The following is a 21380-nucleotide window of genomic DNA, read 5'->3' on the forward strand; positions in this document are numbered from 1 at the left end:
AAGGAAGGAAAAGAAAGAATGACAAGGATGTTGACTGTAGTGTTGATCAAGCAATGTGACTTGGATATGTTATTTAAACTGCCTCTGACTCATGGTTCCCTAGCTGTAAATGAAGCAAAATTGTTGAAGTGTGATGATCCAATGAGGTAACAGAAGACTGAATTTAGAATAGTGCCTGATCCACAGTCACCTCAACACAAATGGAAACTGAAAATCACTAGAGTAGCAAGGAATTGGATCGACCATAGACTAATGTATATGCCAGCATTCCTTCCATAACCCTTCATTTCTTTAGATATTATATGAGGTACAGTTTCATTACATGAATAAGTGCTCCATGAATAGAAACTAATACTTTGACCAGAAACGAATGTTCAAGGTCATAAGAAGCAGACAAAGAGCTCACAGATATTCTGATTGTAAACCCACTCTAGTCCCATGATCCCCATGTTTGGGAGATAATATCAAAACAAAACTTTGCAAAATGAATGAAAGTTGCCAGGTGACCACTTATCTAGGTAAAAATTCAAGATGGAATCCCTCAGCTTAGAGGGTGTTGTTCATGAGTCCTGGGCAGAGGACTGCCTTCAGAGTCTCTTACCTCCTACCCTCTGAATGTCAAGGGTGCTTTTTTTCTTCCTCTTTCTATTTCTCCTTGCTTTGCTAAATAAATCTTTCCTGGCCTTCGACCTTGTAAATTTCTTTTTGTGAAATGCTTCAAAATTCTTGTCATTGTGGATTTCAGGAGACTGTTTTTCCCATGGGTAATTAGGGAGTTGAGACACCCCCTCTTTCACTGGGAATTCTTTTGTCCTCAAACCTTTCTCTGGTCACAATTCTACCATCATCTAGTGTTAGAGGAATTTGAGATAAACCAGTAGAAGGGTTGACATATTCCACACCGACTCTGGCAAGTATGGATATGAATTCTCAAGAAGGCATGAGCAGAGTGGTATGGAGGTGTTCACTGATACAGATCTGATGCAATGAAGGTGACATTCTATCCTGAATGGGGAAAAAAGAAGGAAAACATCTTTGAAAGGTATTTCTTAATGCCATGGACAGGGACTGGACAACACATGGTTCGGGAAGGAGAGGCTAGAAGAAGGGAAAGACTCCTTAGACTAGGCCTCCATGGCGGGAGAGACTAATAAGGCACCCAGATTCATGGGAGGTGAAAAGTGCTAAGGACACAGATGACTGGACAATGAGGAGGCTAGATGCAGAGCCTAGAAACAGTGCATTATTTCCAGGGAATGCTGGCCAGCAAAAGCCAGGAGAGAAGGTCTAATATGGGAAAGACTGCAGTTGTCTGAAACCCTCTCTCATCTGTAAGATTCCATAATCTTCTGGAGTATGGCCACTGCTGAGGCCAATCCATGGTTACTCAGGGTACTTTTTCTTTTTGATATTTTCCTTCACTTTTGTTGTTGCTGTTCTTGTTGAAAGTTTTCCTACCTAATTAGAAAGAGTTGGGGAACGTTTTCTCTTCAATTATATGCATGTTTGTATGAAATGTGAATGATTTGCCTTCTTGAGGAATTAAATTTGTATAATAGCCATCTACGCTTACTATTTTCTTTGTGGAAAAATTCAGTCTTAAAATAATTGGGGGATGATTCAGATTATTTCTTCTGAATCTCTGTAAATAATATTTTTCTAAGGACTTGTTCATTTTATTTAGTTTAAATTTTATTTCTGAGGTTGCCCATAGGATTTTCTTACTGTTCTTTCCATTTTATAGAATATATAATGTAGGCTGTGATGCCATATTTGTCCCATGTATGACTGTACAATTTTAAAATTAGTGCCTTATTTTCTTTAAAAAAATTAAAATGTTTACCAGCCATCCCCTTGGTCCATGCTCCCAGTGAGACTGTCATATGCTTTTTCCAGATTACAATGACAAGTTGGATTCCACAAGCATTTATTAATCATTTTATGTGTTCACTATCAAGCACTCTAGGGATACAGAATTCAGTAACTCATTACCAATTGGCCCTGTCCTCAGGGATTTACAGTTTTTATTTCCTGAAATGCAAGTAAAGAGAAAACTCAATATTTTCTAGGCAGGCCAGCAGGTCTGAAGTGATTGGGGTCTTTGCCACTCCGGCCCCATTCATTGGCAAACTGGTCAGCCCTTGAGTCCTCTGCTCCATGGCCTGTGAGTCTCTGAATACCCTCTCTGGCATCACTGTAATCAGGACAGACAGAAAGGAGATTCATCACCAGTCTGATAAGCAACAGCCCCACTCTCTCAATCCCATTCCAAGGCATGTCTGTAAGAAGAGACCAGGAAGGCCAAGGAAGGAGGAGCTTGACATACTGGCCCTGCCCAGCCAAATCCCTGCTCAGCCCAGCTACTCCTCCCTCACTAAGCACAGGAGGGAGAATGGGAAAGAGGAGGAGGGCTGCAGCCACCACAAGGAACCTCTGTGTAGAAGAGAACCTTCTCCTGACTGCCCAAGGCGGTCCAGCCCTGCTCATCCGGGCCTGGCTTCCCCAGGAGCCTGCCTTACCTGATGACTTTAGCAGCCCAGGCTCCCCCAGGTCCCCTCCGGGCAGCATCGTAGTTCCCCCGAGCATGGAAGTACTTGTCCGCTCCTTTCCAATTGGCCTCTCTCATGTCAGAGTAGGCTCGCCACATGTCTCCCGCCCCTGGAAGAGGAAGAGATGATGACATTGATCATGCCTGGGCAAGAGAGAGGAAGAAAAAAGATTCCTCCAACCGAGTCCAAAGATTTCAGCCTTTGAAAAAGCCCTAGAAAGTGTGACTTGAAAGGAAGATTCCTTTACTTTTTACTTCCCTGGGTTACAGTAGCGGGAATGGCACTTGGTGCAAGTCTTATTCTGTTTAATCCATTCTTGGTTCTGTTGCTAGTTTGTTTTTAACTGTGTGTGAAGCATGTGAAGAAGATGTAGAATGGTCTTTTAGGATATTTCATTGTATAAAAATGAAAACTCTCTCTATAGAAAGCTCCAGGGACCTTCTGCCTAAGGCATGAGAATGGGATTCTTAGGGTAGGGTACAGAGAGCTCTCTCTCAACCTTCTCAAAATGGGAGAAATTAATGGGCAGAGTGAGAACAGCCATCTTCAGTCCTTCTGAATGTCCCGGGTATAATTGAACCTGGACAATTGTCAGAATCCCATCGGCAGGTGATAAAGTTGAGGTTTCTGAGAGATTTAAATAGACTTATGATCATGCAGAGAAACCGCAACTGAGCTAGGCACTGGAGGCTCATGCCTGTAATCCTAGCTACTTGAGAGGCTGAGACCAGGAGGATCATGGATTGGGGCTAGCCCATGCAAATATTCATGAGAACCCATCTACAAATAAATCAGGGCAAAACGGAGTGGAGGTGTGGCTCAAGTGGTAGAATGACTGCTTTGCAATTACAAGCTATGAGTACAAACCCCAGTCCCACCAAAAAACAAAAACAAAGAGGCACTGACCAACTAGGTTCAAAACTTCAGTGTTCTCTCCAATAAAATTGAGAGTGTTGAACACTTCAGGAGTCATGAGAAGAACTGAGGAAATACACATATGTTATCTAGAACATGCCGAGTGCTCAATATATTTTCACTCTCTGTGCCTTAGCAAGAATGGAAGAAAAAAAAGAAAAAGGATAAAACAAAGATGAGCAGGGAGTTAGTGGCCTGAAGGAATCTGATCAAGTTAAAGTTAAATGGGAAAGATTCTTTAAAAAAAAATCAATCTAGAAGAGAGGGAAATCTAATGTAGTATTCTAATCATGGCTTATATAATTCCTCTTAGGAGATAACTTGTCTGTGGTGTGCAGAGAGATTGCTTTTATTATTTTTTTCTACTTATTCCCTCCAAGTTACTAATTTAAATGGAATACTTGAATAAAGATTTGCTGAATGCATAGTTCCGAAAGCCTGGCACCTCTTATCATTTGTGAGCAGCAACCAGAGGTAGTGATTCTCAAACTCTACTGTGCATACAAAAACTGGGGCCATTGTGGTTCAGTGGCAGAGGAGTGGGATATGGACTTGGGCCTCAGCATTTCACAGAGTATACCTGATCCCTTGTGATGCTCATGCAAGTGCTTCTAGAACAAGCCTACATAAAACAATTACCTAAAGAATAAGAAATATTTTTTATCTGGGTATGTGAGAATGTAGCTAGGAGCAAAGCAATTCCTTAAAAAAATTACTCAGAGACTATCTCAGAAAAATTGACACCTGAAATTTAAATACTGCAATTTGAGAACTGGGACATGGCCCAAATGGTGGAGCAACTGTCTAGCAAGCATGAGGCCCTGAGTTCAAAAATTCAGTAACACCAATACATGAATGAATACGTGCATACATAAATACATAAGTAAATACTGCATTTGAAAACAAGGTCTTACTATTATGGCTGAGGGTATATTTCCTTCAATGTTTGTTTGCTCAGTGTGTCTTGATCCCAACAAAACCATCGTGTCTTTTACTGTGGATAAAGGACCTACAGTTGCCTTCCAAAAGGCACCCTGTCCAATTTACCATTTCTCAGATTAAAAAAATGGGATTTCTGTCACAAATATCTCACTCTCTTATTTGGTAGCTGTAGTGTACTCTGAGAAGCAAGTCTACCTGGCTTAAATCTTGCCTTTTTTTCTCTGGCATTCTGTTAGGTATCCCAGGCTCTTTGTGAGTCAGTTTCTCTGTTAAGAGGTAAGAATGATGCCTACTTCACAGGACTAAAGAAAGAAAACGAGTTGCTTTGCTCCCATAAATCTTTAGCACACTGCCTACAAGATACTGAAGCTCAGTGATTTTGGTGGTTATCACAGTGGGATGGGGGCCGCACTGGTTCTGCTCAGCCTCCCTGAGCACACTCCACACACTTGATGTACCAGCTTCAGGGCTATTGAAATGTGCGTCTCTAACATTCCAGTAGAGGGGAGTAGAGTCCCGCTTTCATTAAGAGAGCCTCCCCCTCCTGAATTCCAGCCAACTCCTGCTCTCCTGATGAAGTTTCTGTCTAAACCTGATGCTCATAGAGAAGTGTCAAAGCTGGAGAAAAGCATGGGGAACTACTGTTAGGAAACACCATGCTCCTCCATTCCCTGATGGCTTCACTAGCACCTTTGCCCAGAGCACATATGGTCTCTGCTCAGGTAAATAAATTCTTGGACCCACAGCCTCCTGCCCCCTACCCTTTGGGCCTTACCTTGACCAGCTTCCTTGACAAATGAGGTCCACCTTTGGCTGTCAACTCCCAACAACAGGAAGCAGAAAATGATGCCAATGGCAAGCTTCATCCTGCTGTAGCATCAAGGAAACACAACTCGGGACAATGAAGCTTTTACTTAGACTTTGATTTTCTGTAATGGTGACCTATTCTTGCATTGCAGTAATACAACCCACTCAAATTTCCATACAAGAATTCTCTTGTGTGCATAAATACATGACAAATAAGTAGAATTCAGAGGGTCTAATTCTGCATTTCTGTTCATCTTAGAATCTCAGTGTCTGAGCACTTGCAATGGACCAGTTGTATAGAGCATTTCTCATTTCAGTCACCCCTTGTTATGCCTGAACCCCAACTATACAGGAAGCTTCTAAGGTGGCATTTGGGAGAGTGATGGGGAAAGAAAATGTCCAAAGAGTCAAAGTGTTGCAAAGTTCTAGCACTCTACCTTGGGCTGTGGTTCCTGCTGAGGCCCCAAGTGATTTAGAGCTGCACGTGCTGCCTGCTGCAGAGCTGTGGTAGGTGCTATATATACTGGCACTTGGCTCATGGAGCAAACCTCTCTCCCTGTTGCACAATCCCTCTTGGCCAGCAGACACCATGTAGAACACCAGGGTCTTTCTTCACACAAATCTAATTCTCCCAGATTGTGCAATCTGGCAACTTCCAGGAATATAGTAAAGCAGGATTTTCAGTTTCCTTCCAGTCACAGTCCTGACTGGAAATTATTGGGATTCGGTAATGAACACACAGTGATATACTGTGTACCGTGAAAGGTGATCAATATTGGAAAAAAGATTTGGTTGTACAAAGAATGTGAGGATACTAGGGAAGTAGAACAGCTGAGCTAATTCCCACTGCAAGGGACAGTCCAGAATGAAGCTGGGACCTTGGGGTGTAAGAGTAAAAACAAAGAAGACAGACAACCCAAGAAAACAAAACTGCTAGCATGTATGTGTATGGACTCAGCACTGGATAAAGGCCTTCTCCAGACTCATGAGTACTCATGATCATTGCTACTGAAGATCACATGGCCTGTTATAATGGGCACTTCAAAGCTACATTTTGCTAAGGACCACTGACTCCTTACTTGGGCCCCAAGTTTGTAATCAGCACTACAAAAGGGAAATCTTTCGGTGGTAGCCAGCTTATATGGTGGATAGGTTGATATTCTTCTTAATCAAAGTGACATTCTGACACTTCCCCCCTTTGTTTGTCTATCTGTTCTCTCTTTTCTCTCTCTCTCTCTCCCCTTCGGTGTGTCTCTCATCTTCTCCCCCTTATCTCTGACATCAGAGTTAACCTGTCAACCAAGACATACAGATTTGGAGATGTGGGACTAGTAAGCCAGGAGAACCAAGGCCAGCACTTATTGTGGGACATGAGTTTTGTACTCAAACTGAGCCCTTGAATTCCCTTATAAAAATGACATTTTCTTTCAGAAGCGGGATGAGAGAGCTCTGAAAAGTTGACTCTCTTTTTCCTCCTATTTGTCTGATGAACAATAAACTTTATTTCCTTTCCCTTGAAACCTGGGTCTTATTATTTGTAAATTGGCATTGAGGCCAGGGCACCAGCTTTTCAGTAACCAGGTTATATGTGGAGGATGCTCTTATCCAGGAGAACGGAACAATGGTATAAAAACTTGCTATAAGATCATGCAGAAGTGACATGATGAAGATGCATAGGGATCAATGCATCTTCAGGAACACTGGCTGCTAAATTACCAGAATAGTCCAAGGTTTAGAAAGAAAGCAGAGTTGTGGGATGAGCACACTGATGCGCAGAAGGCATATGTTAAAAAATAGCAACCGTAGCATGAAAAGCAAGACTGTGCTTTACTATGTGAGTCTGCTAAGATTGTGTCGGGAAAAAGTTTCACGCAATTGCCCAATTGGGCAGTCTGCCCAATCCTACTCCATCATCCAAAAGGAAAATTAACATTTATTGTATTTCCCTAGAAAAGAAAGATGGTGTATGTGTAATGTGGCAGAGATATGAGGGATCCTAAAAGACATTGGCTCTAGTCCTTCTACAGTGGGACCTTGGTCTGGAAGCCTACAGAAAGCAGCAGAGCAGGAAAGGCCCAGCCCAGGATTCAGGATTTTAGCCTGGGATGCTTGCAAGAAGAGGAATGCGGGTAGTATATTGGAGACAGAGGGAAGTAGTGTAAACTGATGCAAGCAAATGATGTTAGCAGAGATGCTGGAAGATGGTTTATAAGGATTGGGAAGTAGGTGCACTTACCCTTACTCAGTAACCCAGAGAAGAATAAGGATGAAGGACATTCAGGGTTTTTGTCCTTTTTTTTTTTTTTTTAGAAGATCAGAAGCAGTATTAATAGGATGTTAGAAAAAGGAACAATGATCCAGGATAAAGCAAATTAGGCAAGATTGACACCATGTGATGCTTCTTTCTGGTTCTGGACCTTATTTTAACATTTTTTTTTTTTTGTGACACTGGTGTTTGAACTCAGGGCCTACACCTTGAACCACTCCACCAACCCTTTTTTTGTGAAGGGTTTTTTTGAGATAGGATCTCGTGAACTATTTTCACTGGCTGGCTTCAAACTATGATCCTCCTGAACTCTGCTTCCTGAGTAGCTAGGATTACAGGTGTGGGCCATTGGCCCCCGACCTTATTTTAATTCTTTTGGGCAAAATGAGATGAAAATTATAGAGAAGATGACTATCAATGGATTTTCTTGCCCCTTTGGTTCTTATCCAAGGCACCCCAAGTCACAGTGAACAGGAAGATCACCTCAAAGCAGGTTATAGGACATGAGAAGTTGCTAGTTAAGCCATAAAATGAGTCCAGGGCCAAGATTAAAGGCCCCATGTGGAGATAACCGCCCATTCCTGCCCTTCTTTGTCTCCTTCTGCAAACAGATTTCCAGGCACAGGCCCCCCACTCTGCTCCCACCTAAACCTCCCTGGGTCCCTAACCCCAATGTAAGCCCATGTATTAGCAATGTTCACTGTAGTCTGATCCCTGGCACTGCCCTACAAGAATCCAGTCATTTCACTGCTGGGGGCCCCAGAATTTTGAGTATGAGTTTATCTGAGTGTCGCTTGGTTTCTCATTTGACAATATTTCTGCAACAACAGTTGGACATTCCCTAAGCAACTTCTATTCTTTGGCAAAAGTGTGATTCCCTGGACTGCCTTGGCTTGCTTGGTTCTAGGATTACATAAGGAGCAGGAGAGATGGGAAAGAGGGGTGTTGTAAGCCATCCACAGCCATGGAGTACTCATCGGAGTACTTGACTGACTGCTTCCTAGAGGAGAGCATATGATATTCGGATCCCTTTTCCTACTTTTCTTGGTATAGAAATCTTGGCCTGTGATTACATCCTATCACATTTATTTTGCTATCCATTGCTGAAAGCCCTCTCCCCACTTTTTCACTGAATCAAGTCATGCTCTTCTTTGACAGATATATTAGAAAGCAAGTACAGTAAGAAGACATTAAGATGAATTCTTCACAGGGATTTTTCCCAGCATTGAATATTACTCTCCTTTGTTACTCAATGTATTCTGCCTTCCAGGAAGGAACACACAGTTCTTTTGGTGCAAGGTTTACAAACATTGCCAGTAATAGCAGTGGACTATTTTCATCGTCTTTCTCAAAAAAGGAGAGAAACACATTCTGCAGGCCTTAAGGGGACTTCCCAGCAGTCTCTCAGGACACACCTTGTATGCTGCCTACAAAAGACAGTCTCTGTTCACTGTCCAGGTTAAATATTAATAGTGGCACAAACTTCCAATTTCAAAAATAGCAAGGGGAGAACACCAAGGCTTAATTCTATTTAGAATTAGAGAAATAATTTTATTAGAAAAGTGAAAGGTTCATAGGTGTCCTGACTAAGACTAGCATCTCAGACCTAAGCCCCAGTGTTTCAGGGCCAGCAGGAAAAAACATGTACCGTTCCCTAAACATAAAATGAAGGGGGCGCTGTTTCTCACTCTCCCTCCCTTGCTGGAGCGAGGTTTTCTCTCTTGCTCCTTGGTTATTACTGAAACCTACGTGGGCTTAACTGGAGGTGACTATAGATTTCAGAGAAGATACAGGATAGACAAACAGAAGGAAATTTGGGGTCAGGTGTGTTGTACGCAGGCTAGAGATGCACAACCCTCATTGCTTCTGTTCTCTATCATGATTCCTTAAGGTCTTACTCCTTGTAGTTCTTTAAAACCTTGCTTAAAACCTCTTTCCTTAGTCTCACACTGTCCCATGTTTGCTCTCAGGTTATCTTTAGCTTAACTGCTCTTAAAGTCTTTTGCCAACAGGCTTGCACTATCCCATCTCTCTTTAGCTCTCAGTACTCAAACTTGCAAATAGCTGTGCCTACAACCTGCATATGCGTACCTCTTAAGGTCTTGGTCCCTAGACTTGCACTGTGCACCATCCCATGTTTTCTTTGGCTTTAGCTTTCCTAAGGCCTCTGTATGAAGTTCTTTCTCAGCTTTGCTTTCTGAAGCCTACGTTAAAGTTCTCGGTGCAGACTTTCTATCAACACCTCTTTAGTATTTTCCCTTCAACAATTCTTTTCTCTTCAGCAATTTTTCCCTTCAATAATTCTATTCCCTTCCAAAAGCTTCCCACACCAAGAGGCCCAAAGTAAAAGCTTCTTCCCAATATTCAAAGGAAAAAATCCCCCACAACGCAAAAAGTCAAAAGCCACTCTTTCTCCTTCAGGGGTCTTTTATAGCAGCAAACAGGGTGGAGCCACGGGGAGGAGCTTGACATTCTAACAAGAGAAAACTGCTTGTCTGTACACAATTTAGGAGAAGCAGCTGTTCTGCCTGTCCCTGTTTCCTGGCTGAGTGCTGTGCCTAGCTCGGCCTTCAGGTGAAAGCAATTAACTGCATCTCGCCTTGCCTGTGTCCAGTTCTCATAGGCTTTAATCAGCTCCCCACACTAAAAGAAGGAAAATAATGATCTTCCTTTGCAGAGTTGTGAAGATTAAGTGGTTAATGTTGACAGGACTGGATTAGTTCCTCACATGTGAGGCACTTCATGAATATGAATTCTTCCCACTTAACTAAGCACATACACAATAATTTACACTTTCTAGAAGACAGAAAGATTAATTAAAATATCATTATCAAGGCAACACATTAATACATACAGTTACCAATGAGAACCATAGTTTTAAAGATCAGGGGTTAATTTTATAGGACAGAGCAACCATCTTAGGTCCAGTTGTCTTTCAAGACTCCAGTGTTAGAAAAAAAAACATTGCAAGGACATGCTTATGACACAGGAAACCGTCTGTGTTCCCGGAAGCTGCAATCCCAAGGGGGACGAGGGAGGATTCCTTCTTACCCTGATGAGGCTTCTTTCAGCAAGTTTAGGAGGGGATAAATTTGCTTTGTCTTGTTTGTTTGTTTTTGAGACAGACTCTTGCTCTGTTGTGGGAGACCAGCAACTAAATAGACTGAGAAAGAACTTTGACTTGTGCAAGGCTGTGTCAAAGACCTTTGTGCTGAAGACAAGGCCCCAGCACAACGGAGGTGAGCAAGGTTCAGCAAGGCTGCCTTGCAAGTAGGGAGACTGAGGCCATGGAGATAGACCTTGCATGAGCATGGCTCTGTCAAAGGGTCCCTTGGTTGATAGGCATGAACCCAGCCAAGGGGAGGCAAGGATCAGCAAGGCTGCCTTCGTGGAAAACAGGGCATGTTGATGCAGTCAGGATAGTCTGCAGTAAATAGCAACATACCACAGCTGCGCTGTTCCTGCTGCCTATGAGACTGGACCCATGAGAACTTGACCTGTCCTTCACCCCCCCACCCCTTTCCCACACGTGCTGTATAAATAAATGTGCTTGTAGGTGGAGGAGGTCCCCAGCATCTCATCAGGAGTGCTGGACTCACCCGGTCCCAAGCTTTTCTGTATGTCTGTCTTTGTGTCTTTTTTCTCAATTCCCAGTGGCTCCCAGTCAGGTCAAGGACCTACTCAGGCTGGCTGTGAGACTCTGCAGTCTAGCCTGGCCTTAAACTGGAGGTTCTCCTGCCATAGCCTTCTTAGTGTTGGGATTACAGATGTTTACCACCAAACCAGGCAGGAGCCTGTAGTTTTTACATTATAAATCCTAGAATTCTACTAAGGAGCACCAGAGAAAAGGAATGGCGTGAGAAGTTCAAAATGTACCCCAAGGAAAAGAAAAGGACACAGTAGACTAGTAGATACAATATTGAATACATAGGTTTTTTGCATCTAAAAATCCCCACGTTGGAATAATTTAAAAAAACCTTTATCTGGATTGCTACTTACATGAGTTCCTCCTTCTTCCTTTCCTCCTCAGATTTCTCTTTCCAATATGAAATACTCATTTAATACTTAGCCAAAACATCTGTGGGCACCAGTCATGCAAAGGTACAGTTTAAAATAATACTATTCAAATTATCATGTGCTATTTTATATATTACCTGTTTAGATATTTCCCAGAAGAAGACATACAAATGGCAAACAGTTACATGAAAAAAAATGTACAACACCACTAGTCATCAGGGAAATGCAAATTAAAACCACAATGAAATATCACCTCACTCCAGTAAGAATGGCTCTGATCAAAAAGGCTAAAGGTAACAAGTATTTATGAGGTTGTGGAGAAAAGGAAACACACACTGTCAATAGGAATGTAAGTTAGTCGAGGCATTGTAGAAAACACAATGGGTGCTTTTCAAAACTTAAAAATGAAACTACCATATGATCCATCCATCCCACAGCTAGGTATATTTCCAAAGAAAGTGAAATCAGTCAGCCAAAGAAACATCTGCACACTTGTGTTCATTCAGCACTATTCACAATGGTCAAGAAATGGAAATAACCTGTGTCTATCAACCAGCATATAGATAAATGTGGTTACAGATGCACAATGCAACATGGATGGAACTGGAGATCAATGCATTATGTGCACCAACCAAGTACTTGTCACTGAAAGACAAGAACTGGATGCTCTCACTCATGGGTGGGATCTAAAACCTGGATCTCAGAGGTTGAGAGTAGAATATGGATCACCAGGAGCTGGGAGACTAGAAGGGAAGGAGGAAGGCATTGGAAAAGGTTAACAACAAAAACTGGGTAAGTTATAGTTGGACAGGAGTAAGAAGTTCTGGCATTCTATCACATAACAGACTGACTACAGATAAGTGTAATGTACTATAGATTTCCAAAACAGCTGGAAAAGGGCTTTGTTACCACCTTCAAAAAATGATAAATGTTTAATACATCTGTTTCCCTGATTTAAAAATTATACAATGTGCACATGCATCAAAATATCACATAGTATCCCATAAAAATATAAAATTCTATGTGCTACTTAAAAATTTAAAATAAGCCAGGTGCTGGGAGCTCATGCCTGCAATCCTAGTTACTCAGGAGACAGAGATCTGGAGGATTGCAGTTGAAGGTCAGTCCAGGCAAATAGTTGGCAGGATCCTATCTCGAAAATACTCAACACAAAAGATAGATGGCAGACTGGCTCAAGTGACAGAGTGCCTTCCTATCAAGTAAGAGGCCCTGAGTTCAAACTGTAGTATCTCCAAAAACTTAAAAATAAATAACAAATTTAAAAATCATAGTTCAGCAAAGTTATGATTTACATCCATGCACTAATTCTTTTTAATGCTTTATTCTTTCCCTTTCTCAATCTTTGGAATGATGAGCTGGAACCCTGGCAACCATCATAGGTTTCTAGTAGGTTTTGCCTTTTTTTGTGTGTGTCTTTAGGGCATCTTTTGATGAACACTAATTCATAACGTTATCTGTTTCAGAGGAAAAACCTTTTAAGGCAGATCATTATCTTATTCCATTCCCTCACAATCCATTTCTATATCCTATTTACTGATATTTCTCAATGCACAGAGCTTGTCATCCATGGTTTAACTATTTTTGCAACCACTGCAGCAGCTGAACTTTAATTTCCTCTCAAGCTGGGGAATTTCTTGAAAGTTCACTCTTCTTAAAGGTTTGAAAGGTGCTTGGATTCATTATTGTATTTTTCTTAAGGATTCTTTGAGGTTCAATTAGACTCAAATATATGGCTGATAGTCTCTACCCTTTAGAAGCAAACAACCCAATGGGGAGCTGGAGCTGCCTCTCACCAGTTCAGGAGGGATAATTATTAAATTTTCGGAGATTGCAGTCTATTGTTAAGTTATTGATGGTTTGAAATAAGCCATGGTGACATTGATACCATGGAAGTTGACAAACACTATAAATCACAGCTTCTTTTTCTTCTTCTAATGAGCCAGTTATTAAACATTTTCTAGCACATGCTTAGTTCTATCCCCCTTTAATTCAAGTTCCACAACCAATTTCCTTGCTTTCCTTTTTCCTTCTGTGCATAGTCTTTGAGGAATGCATCAAAGAACACAATTTCAGTTAATTGAGTTTTGAAGATCTAATTAGCTCTTATTAGTAATTGATGAACCAGGCGGCACCCAGTCTACAAAGCAGGAAAGGGTTCCACCAGGTATGGCAGAACAACTAGCTTTTATAGAGCAGCTTTAATAGGAATAAAAACATGGATTGGAGCCAGACATGGTGGCATCTGACTGTGATAACAGCACTCTGGAAGAGTGGTGGGACAGCAGAGGAAGGAAGAACTTGAGTTTGGAGCCAGCCTGGGCTACACAGTAAGATGTTGTCTAAAACAAAACAAAAACAAAACCCCAAAATCAAGCAAACAAACACAAAATGTGGATTGCTTATCATCAGTTTAATTTCCTTGCATGAGTTAAAACAGAGGGACCCTTATGCCAACTTATACTGAAATTTCCGGGTTTGTTGTTTGTTTTTAGAAAAGCCTGTTTTTAAGTTTAATTTGATTATATGGCAGCTAGCATGAGTGACACTGTTCTGATTTGGTCTGGTCTGGTGTGGTCTAGGGTAAGAGCTCAGTCCAATCCAATGGTCTTCTCTCAACTATATTTAACAACTGAATGAACAGCAGCTGCAATCCATAGCGTCAGCATCAGAAAGACTGGATTTCCACTCCCCAGCATTCAATTCTCTGAAGAAGACTACTAAAGGAAAATGTCACATTGTAACAGCTGAAGATATCTATGGATTCATTTCCTTCTATACACAAAAGCAAGAAAAAACATATACATCAGGAAAGACATTAACATTTGTATTTAATTGACAGATAATTGTTTATACTTATAGGATATGATGTGATGTTTTGAAGTAGGTATACATTGTGAAATGATTATATCAAGCTAAATAATGTACCCATCACTTTGAATACCTATCTTTTTTTTTTTACAATGAGAACACTTCAATCTATTGTTTTCACAACTGTGAAATACACAATGAAGCTTGAAAAAAGAAGGCAATCCTGACATTTGTGATAACATGGGTGAACCTAGAGGACGTAATTCTAAGCCCACTAGGCTAGGAACAGAAAGACAAATACTGTAACATCTCTTTTATAGGTAGGGCATAAAAAACTTAGAACCCATAGAAGTATAGAGTGGAGTGGTGATGACCAGAGGGTGAAGTGAGGTGAATAGAGGGGTGGATGTAGGAAAGCAAAGGTGGTGGCCAAAGGGCACAAAGTTTCAGTTATGTAAGAGGAACAAGTTTTCCAGATCTATTGCATAGCATGGTGACCACAGTTAATCAGAATACTGCATTGGATTTGTCAAAGAAACCCCATTTTCACAGCTGCTGAGCTTCCTGAGAGCAGGACCTCTGACCATGTTGCTCCCGTGCAGAGCACCAGTGTCCTAACACTTATACAAGGAACCTCCTAAGGCAGCAGGTCACTCCTGCTCTCAGTACTCAATTTGCGCTGGTCCAGGGGGTGGGAAAATGCTCTCCACTAAACTACACTGCCAGAAAGACAGAAGGCCAGCTTTCCTAGAATCACATACAATTCTAACCTGACTAACAAACACCTGGAAACAATCATTTAAGAATATAGATCGTTAATGTTTGTCCTCTGAGCCACTGCCAATGGCTCACAGGTAAGACTGTGAGCCATTGGCACACAGTCTTTTCTTCCTCAAATTACACAGAATTACTTCAGCAAAACCAGGAGTCAGGAACCAATAAAAACAACTAAAACAACAGAACATGAGGCAAAATGAAACAAAAAATTTTATTGTTTATTTGACTGACATAATTATTCTTTATGTCAGTGCAAAAACTCCCTAGCAGCATTATTCTGACCTGGTTAGAAATACTTCACAGAGGCACAGACTCAGCATAGATATCCAAACAGAGTTTAATCTGAGTTATGCTTTTCCAGTTCAAATTGGGGCTTAGTGTGAACTTGGTGTTCTCAAATCTCAATTTAATCAGCTTATAATGGTACACCATTTACTAATCATTGAACACTCTTAAAAGTTTTTAAACTTTTTTTTTTTTTTTGATGTGGGATCTCACTATGTTGCCCAGGCTGCCCTAGAACTCCTGGAGTCAAGTGATCTCCCTGCCTCCCCTCCCCACCCCGAGCCTCTCAAATAGCTGGGAGTTAGTCACATGTCACTGCACAGGTTTAACACATATTTTAATTCAAGGAGACACAGACAAGTTTTGGAAGCCGTTGTCAAAGATCTCTCCTGCTGAGACTAAATGGTTTTTCAGGAGAATTTGACTAAAATTGTGGTAGGGAGTATTGAATCCATTACACAAGTTGTTGTAGAAAACTGATAAAGAATGAGGTTGTATAGCTCATTTTAAAGTTAAAGTAATATTGATTCTCAAATCAGAGATACATGAATATAAGAAAAGATAAAATAGTGTCAGGCTGGAGGCATGGCTCAGGTGGTAGAGCACCTGCCTACAAGTGGGAAGCCCTGAGTTCAAACCTGTTCTCCCAAAGAAAAGAAAAAGACAAAAAAACTCATTTTGCTTTCAAGAATGTAAAATTTCATAATAGGAGGCAGTGCTAACCAGCGAAGTCTGTGTATTAAAAATGACCTTTGATTGAGCACAGTATGTTCCTGCAATGCAAGAGTAGGTCAGAACCACAAATTCAACCAATGGAACTCACCACATTTATAGTATAAAGCAGAAAAGTGATGCTATTATCTCAATTGATTTTTAATAAGAATGTGATAAAGGAAAGACATAATTATGTCAAAAAATCCTCTAGAAAACTCTGCATCAGCAAGGTGCAGTGTTTCACTCCTGTAATCCTAGGTAATCGGGGGTAGAGGAGAGATCACAGTTTGAGGTCAACCTGCACAAAAACAGTGATGAGCCTCCATTTCAACCAATAACAAATGAGGTTTGGTGTTGTGCTCCTATTATTCCAAGGAAAGTGTAAATAAGAGGCTCATGGTCCAGGCCAGCTGGGCATAAATGCCAGAACTTACTTGAAAAATAACAAATCAAAAAGGTCTAGGGACATGACTCAAGAGGTAGAACACCTGCCTGGCAAGTGTGAGGCCCTGAGTTCAAACTCCAGTGCTGCTAACAAACAATAAATAAACACAACACTATACTACACAATACATCGGAGGGAACTTTATTAATTTTGTAATGTTATATGCCCCAAAGCTAGAGCAAACACTTTAATTAATGGAAAATCTTTGACCTCATTGCCTTTAGGATTTGAGATGAAAAAATGATGCTCACCATCCCCACTATTGTGTAACATAGCCTGGAAGCCCTGGCCAAAGCCATAGGAAATAAGGACAAATAAGAGCTAGAAGATGGAGAAGAAAAAGAAATGTGTCATCGCTTGCAGATAGTGCCGTCATCAATGTAGAAAATCCACAAAGTCAACAAAATGTTATTATTAATAAGGGAATTCAATAAGGTTACCTGGCACTTGATCTATACCCCAACATTTCTTCATCAGAATACCCTAATAAAAATATAATCTAAAATAATGTTTAACTCATGGCAACAATAAAACTATAACATACTTAGGGACTGATTACTTTAGTTAGGAATACATAACACCATTATGAATAAGATTTCAAACACCTAGTAATTACCTTATAAGATAATTTGAATAAATAGAAATTCTACATTCTTAGGTGGAATATTTTGATATGTTAAAGATGTTAGTTCTCCCCCAAATTATTCACAAATTTGATGCAATCTTAACCAAATTCCACTTTAAAATTCATATGGAGATAAAGGTCCATGTATAGAAAAGTTAATCTCTAAACATAAGAGTTTTAGGGCATTTGCCTTACCAGGTGTTATGACACACAACAAAGCACAGTAATAAAAACAACGGTACGCCCAGGAAGGATACTCTGACCAATCAAAGAGAGCAGAACTGGGCGCTGGTGGCTCATGCCTGTAAGCCAGGACGCAGAGACAAGGAAGATCATGGTTAGAAGCCCCTGAGGGCAAATTGTTCACAAGACCCTACCTTGAAAAACCCATCACAAAAAAGGGCTAGTGGAGTGGCTCAAGGTGTAGGCCCTGAGTTCAAACTCCAGTACTGCAAAAAAGAGAGAGAGTGAGAGAGAAGAGAGTGAGGGAGAGTTGTAGAGCTGAAGTCATATAATGGAAACTTAATGTATGATCAAGGGCACATCAGACATTGTTAGGCAAAATATGGGTTTATTTAATAGATTGTTTGAGGGAATAATTGTCACTATATAGAAAAAAACTAGATCTGTGCCCAACACACCTGCAGTACCAACTCTGAAAGTCCTAAATTGGAAAGGTAAAACTATAAGTCAACAGAGGGCTCCATGTGTAGATTGGTCATAGCAGGTTTGTTGGTGTGCACAAGGCCCTTGGTGCAGTCCTCAGCACAGTCAATAATAAATAAAGCTAATCAAAAGGAATGTCAGAGAACCCATCATGTTTAGGATGCACAAGCCTCTGGGTTCCATCTCCAACACCGGGGGAGAGAAAAAAAGAAAACCGTCAACAGAGTAAGCACTAAATAAACATTTGTTGAATGAATGAATAAATAAATGAGTGAATGCAATAACAGGCATGTTGAGCCAAGTATTAAAGAACAAAAAATAGGCGAGGGGAGAAAGTTTTCAGAGACATTTTGTGAGATATGTGAAACACTCAGGAGGACCACAGGTCATGTGAACAGTGACAAGCAGAGAGGCTAAAGGGCTGGGGTTCTGGAGGCAGAGGGGCTTCCTGGCAATACTGGAGGCTTGTAAGCCAAAGGTGATGAGGCCTGGGATGATGGTGACTTCCTGAGAAGGACCTGGATTTGGAGCAAAGGTTTAGGCTGCAGCATGTCAGTCATTGCTTTTCAAACCAGGTTATAAGCCATCATACATGAGTTTTAGTGGCTCAGAGCAGGAGGTCATTTTCAAGTGACATTTTTTTTTAAAGCAGATCCATAAAATATTGCCAAAAGCCTATCTGAGATGGAGAAGAGCCTAGAGCAGTGACTCATGCCAGTTATCCTAGCTACTTAGGAGGTAGCGATTGGGAGAATCAGGAGGCTAGCCTGGGCAAAATTTATGGAGTTTCCATCTGAAATAATAACCTGGATATGGTGGCTCAGGCCTGTGATTTCTGGTAATTTCTGGTGAATTTCTGGCAGTCTGCATGAGGAGACTACACAGCTAAGAGGGAGGTCACAAGTAGGAAGAAAGCTCTGAGACTGGACCTGGGGAAAATTTGAGACCCTACTGAAAAATAACTAATGTAGAAAAGGACTAGGGGGTGTAACTCAAGTGGTGGAGCATCTGCCTAGCAAGAGTGAGGCCCTGAGTTCAAACCCCAGTACTGCAAAATAAACAAACAAGATGAGAAAGAAATTCTTTTTTTTTTTTTTTCTGTAAAAATTTTTTTTTTTCATTTTTCTTTTATTATTCATATGTGCATACAAGGCTTGGTTTATTTCTCCCCCCTGCCCCCACCCCCTCCCTTACCACCCACTCCACCCCCTCCCGCTCCCCCCCTCAATACCCAGCAGAAACTATTTTGCCCTTATCTCTAATTTTGTTGTAGAGAGAGTATAAGCAATAATAGGAAGGAACAAGGGGTTTTGCTGGTTGAGATAAGGATAGCTATACAGGGCATTGACTCACATTGATTTCCTGTGCGTGGGTGTTACCTTCTAGGTTAATTCTTTTTAATCTAACCTTTTCTCTAGTTCCTGGTCCCCTTTTCCTATTGGCCTCAGTTGCTTTAAGGTATCTGCTTTAGTTTCTCTGCATTAAGGGCAACAAATGCTAGCTAGTTTTTTAGGTGTCTTACCTATCCTCACCCCTCCCTTGTGTGCTCTCGCTTTTATCATGTGCTCATAGTCCAATCCCCTTGTTGTGTTTGCCCTTGATCTAATGTCCACATATGAGGGAGAACATACGATTTTTGGTCTTTTGAGCCAGGCTAACCTCACTCAGAATGATGTTCTCCAATTCCATCCATTTACCAGCGAATGATAACATTTCGTTCTTCTTCATGGCTGCATAAAATTCCATTGTGTATAGATACCACATTTTCTTAATCCATTCGTCAGTGCTGGGGCATCTTGGCTGTTTCCATAACTTGGCTATTGTGAATAGTGCCGCAATAAACATGGATGTGCAGGTGCCTCTGGAGTAACAGTCTTTTGGGTATATCCCCAAGAGTGGTATTGCTGGATCAAATGGTAGATCGATGTCCAGCTTTTTAAGTAGCCTCCAAATTTTTTTCCAGAGTGGTTGTACTAGTCTACATTCCCACCAACAGTGTAAGAGGGTTCCTTTTTCCCCGCATCCTCGCCAACACCTGTTGTTGGTGGTGTTGCTGATGATGGCTATTCTAACAGGGGTGAGGTGGAATCTTAGTGTGGTTTTAATTTGCATTTCCTTTATTGCTAGAGATGGTGAGCATTTTTTCATGTGTTTTCTGGCCATTTGAATTTCTTCTTTTGAGAAAGTTCTGTTTAGTTCACGTGCCCATTTCTTTATTGGTTCATTAGTTTTGGGAGAATTTATTTTTTTAAGTTCCCTGTATATTCTGGTTATCAGTCCTTTGTCTGATGTATAGTTGGCAAATATTTTCTCCCACTCTGTGGGTGTTCTCTTCAATTTAGAGACCATTTCTTTTGATGAACAGAAGCTTTTTAGTTTTATGAGGTCCCATTTATCTATGCTATCTCTTAGTTGCTGTGCTGCTGGGGTTTCATTGAGAAAGTTCTTACCTATACCTACTAACTCCAGAGTATTTCCTACTCTTTCTTGTATCAACTTAAGAGTTTGGGGTCTGATATTAAGATCCTTGATCCATTTTGAGTTAATCTTGGTATAGGGTGATATACATGGATCTAGTTTCAGTTTTTTGCAGACTGCTAACCAGTTTTCCCAGCAGTTTTTGTTGAAGAGGCTGGCTGCTATTTCTCCATCGTATATTTTTAGCTCCTTTGTCAAAGATAAGTTGCTTATAGTTGTGTGGCTTCATATCTGGATCCTCTATTCTGTTCCACTGGTCTTCATGTCTGTTTTTGTGCCAGTACCATGCTGTTTTTATTATTATTGCTTTGTAATATAGTTTGAAGTCAGGTATTGTGATACCTCCTGCATTGTTCTTTTGACTGAGTATTGCCTTGGCTATTCGTGGCCTCTTGTGTTTCCATATAAATTTAACAGTAGATTTTTCAATCTCTTTGATGAATGTCATTGGAATTTTGATGGGAATTGCATTAAACATGTAGATTACTTTTGGGAGTATAGACATTTTTACTATGTTGATTCTACCAATCCATGAGCATGGGAGATCTCTCCACTTTCTATAGTCTTCCTCAATCTCTTTCTTCAGAAGTGTATAGTTTTCCTTGTAGAGGTCTTTCACATCTTTTGTTAGGTTTACACCTAGGTATTTGATTTTTTTTGAGGCTATTGTAAATGGAATTGTTTTCATACATTCTTTTTCCGTTTGCTCATTGTTAGTGTATAGAAATGCTAATGATTTTTCTATGTTGATTTTATATCCTGCTACCTTGCTATAGCTATTGATGATGTCTAGAAGCTTCTGAGTAGAGTTTTTTGGGTCTTTAAGGTATAGGATCATGTCATCTGCAAATAGGGATATTTTGACAGTTTCTTCACCTATTTGTATTCCTTTTATTCCTTCTTCTTGCCTAATTGCTCTGGCTAGGAATTCCAGTACTATGTTGAATAGGAGTGGAGATAGTGGGCATCCTTGTCTGGTTCCTGATTTTAGAGGGAATGGTTTTAATTTTTCTCCGTTAAGTATAATGCTGGCTGTAGGTTTGTCATATATAGCTTTTATAATGT

The 21380-nt window shown here is 40.7% G+C and overlaps 1 protein-coding gene across 2 annotated transcripts; it reads right to left on the reverse strand.

Moving 5' to 3' along the window:
* Nucleotides 1–1906: 1906 nt before the first annotated feature.
* LOC141411016 (serum amyloid A-3 protein-like) lies at nt 1907–5776 on the reverse strand. 2 transcript variants are annotated; one of them, XM_074042664.1, is made up of 4 exons: nt 5651–5716; nt 5182–5273; nt 2520–2658; nt 1907–2194 (listed from the first exon to the last, which is right to left on the reverse strand). In XM_074042664.1, exons 2-4 carry the CDS (start codon nt 5270–5272, stop codon nt 2056–2058), a joined length of 369 nt encoding a protein of 122 aa, XP_073898765.1. In that variant the 5' UTR covers nt 5273; nt 5651–5716; the 3' UTR covers nt 1907–2055. The 2 variants fall into 2 exon arrangements, with proteins under 2 accessions (XP_073898765.1, XP_073898761.1); XM_074042660.1 differs by having other exon boundaries at nt 1909–2194; nt 5182–5276; nt 5651–5776.
* Nucleotides 5777–21380: the final 15604 nt, after the last annotated feature.

Source organism: Castor canadensis, chromosome 1 (assembly GCF_047511655.1).
Source record: "Castor canadensis chromosome 1, mCasCan1.hap1v2, whole genome shotgun sequence".
Classification (NCBI taxonomy): domain Eukaryota; kingdom Metazoa; phylum Chordata; class Mammalia; order Rodentia; family Castoridae; genus Castor; species Castor canadensis.

Excerpts from the sequence above, each read along its gene's own strand:
- LOC141411016 (XM_074042664.1), bottom strand. The coding sequence starts at position 5,272 with ATGAAGCTTGCCATTGGCATCATTTTCTGCTTCCTGTTGTTGGGAGTT. Across the intron at positions 2,659-5,181 it reads TGTCAAGGAAGCTGGTCAAG|GGGCGGGAGACATGTGGCGA; the intron begins GTAAGGCCCAAA and ends TTCCTCTTCCAG. Across the intron at positions 2,195-2,519 it reads TGGGCTGCTAAAGTCATCAG|TGATGCCAGAGAGGGTATTC; the intron begins GTAAGGCAGGCT and ends TCCTGATTACAG.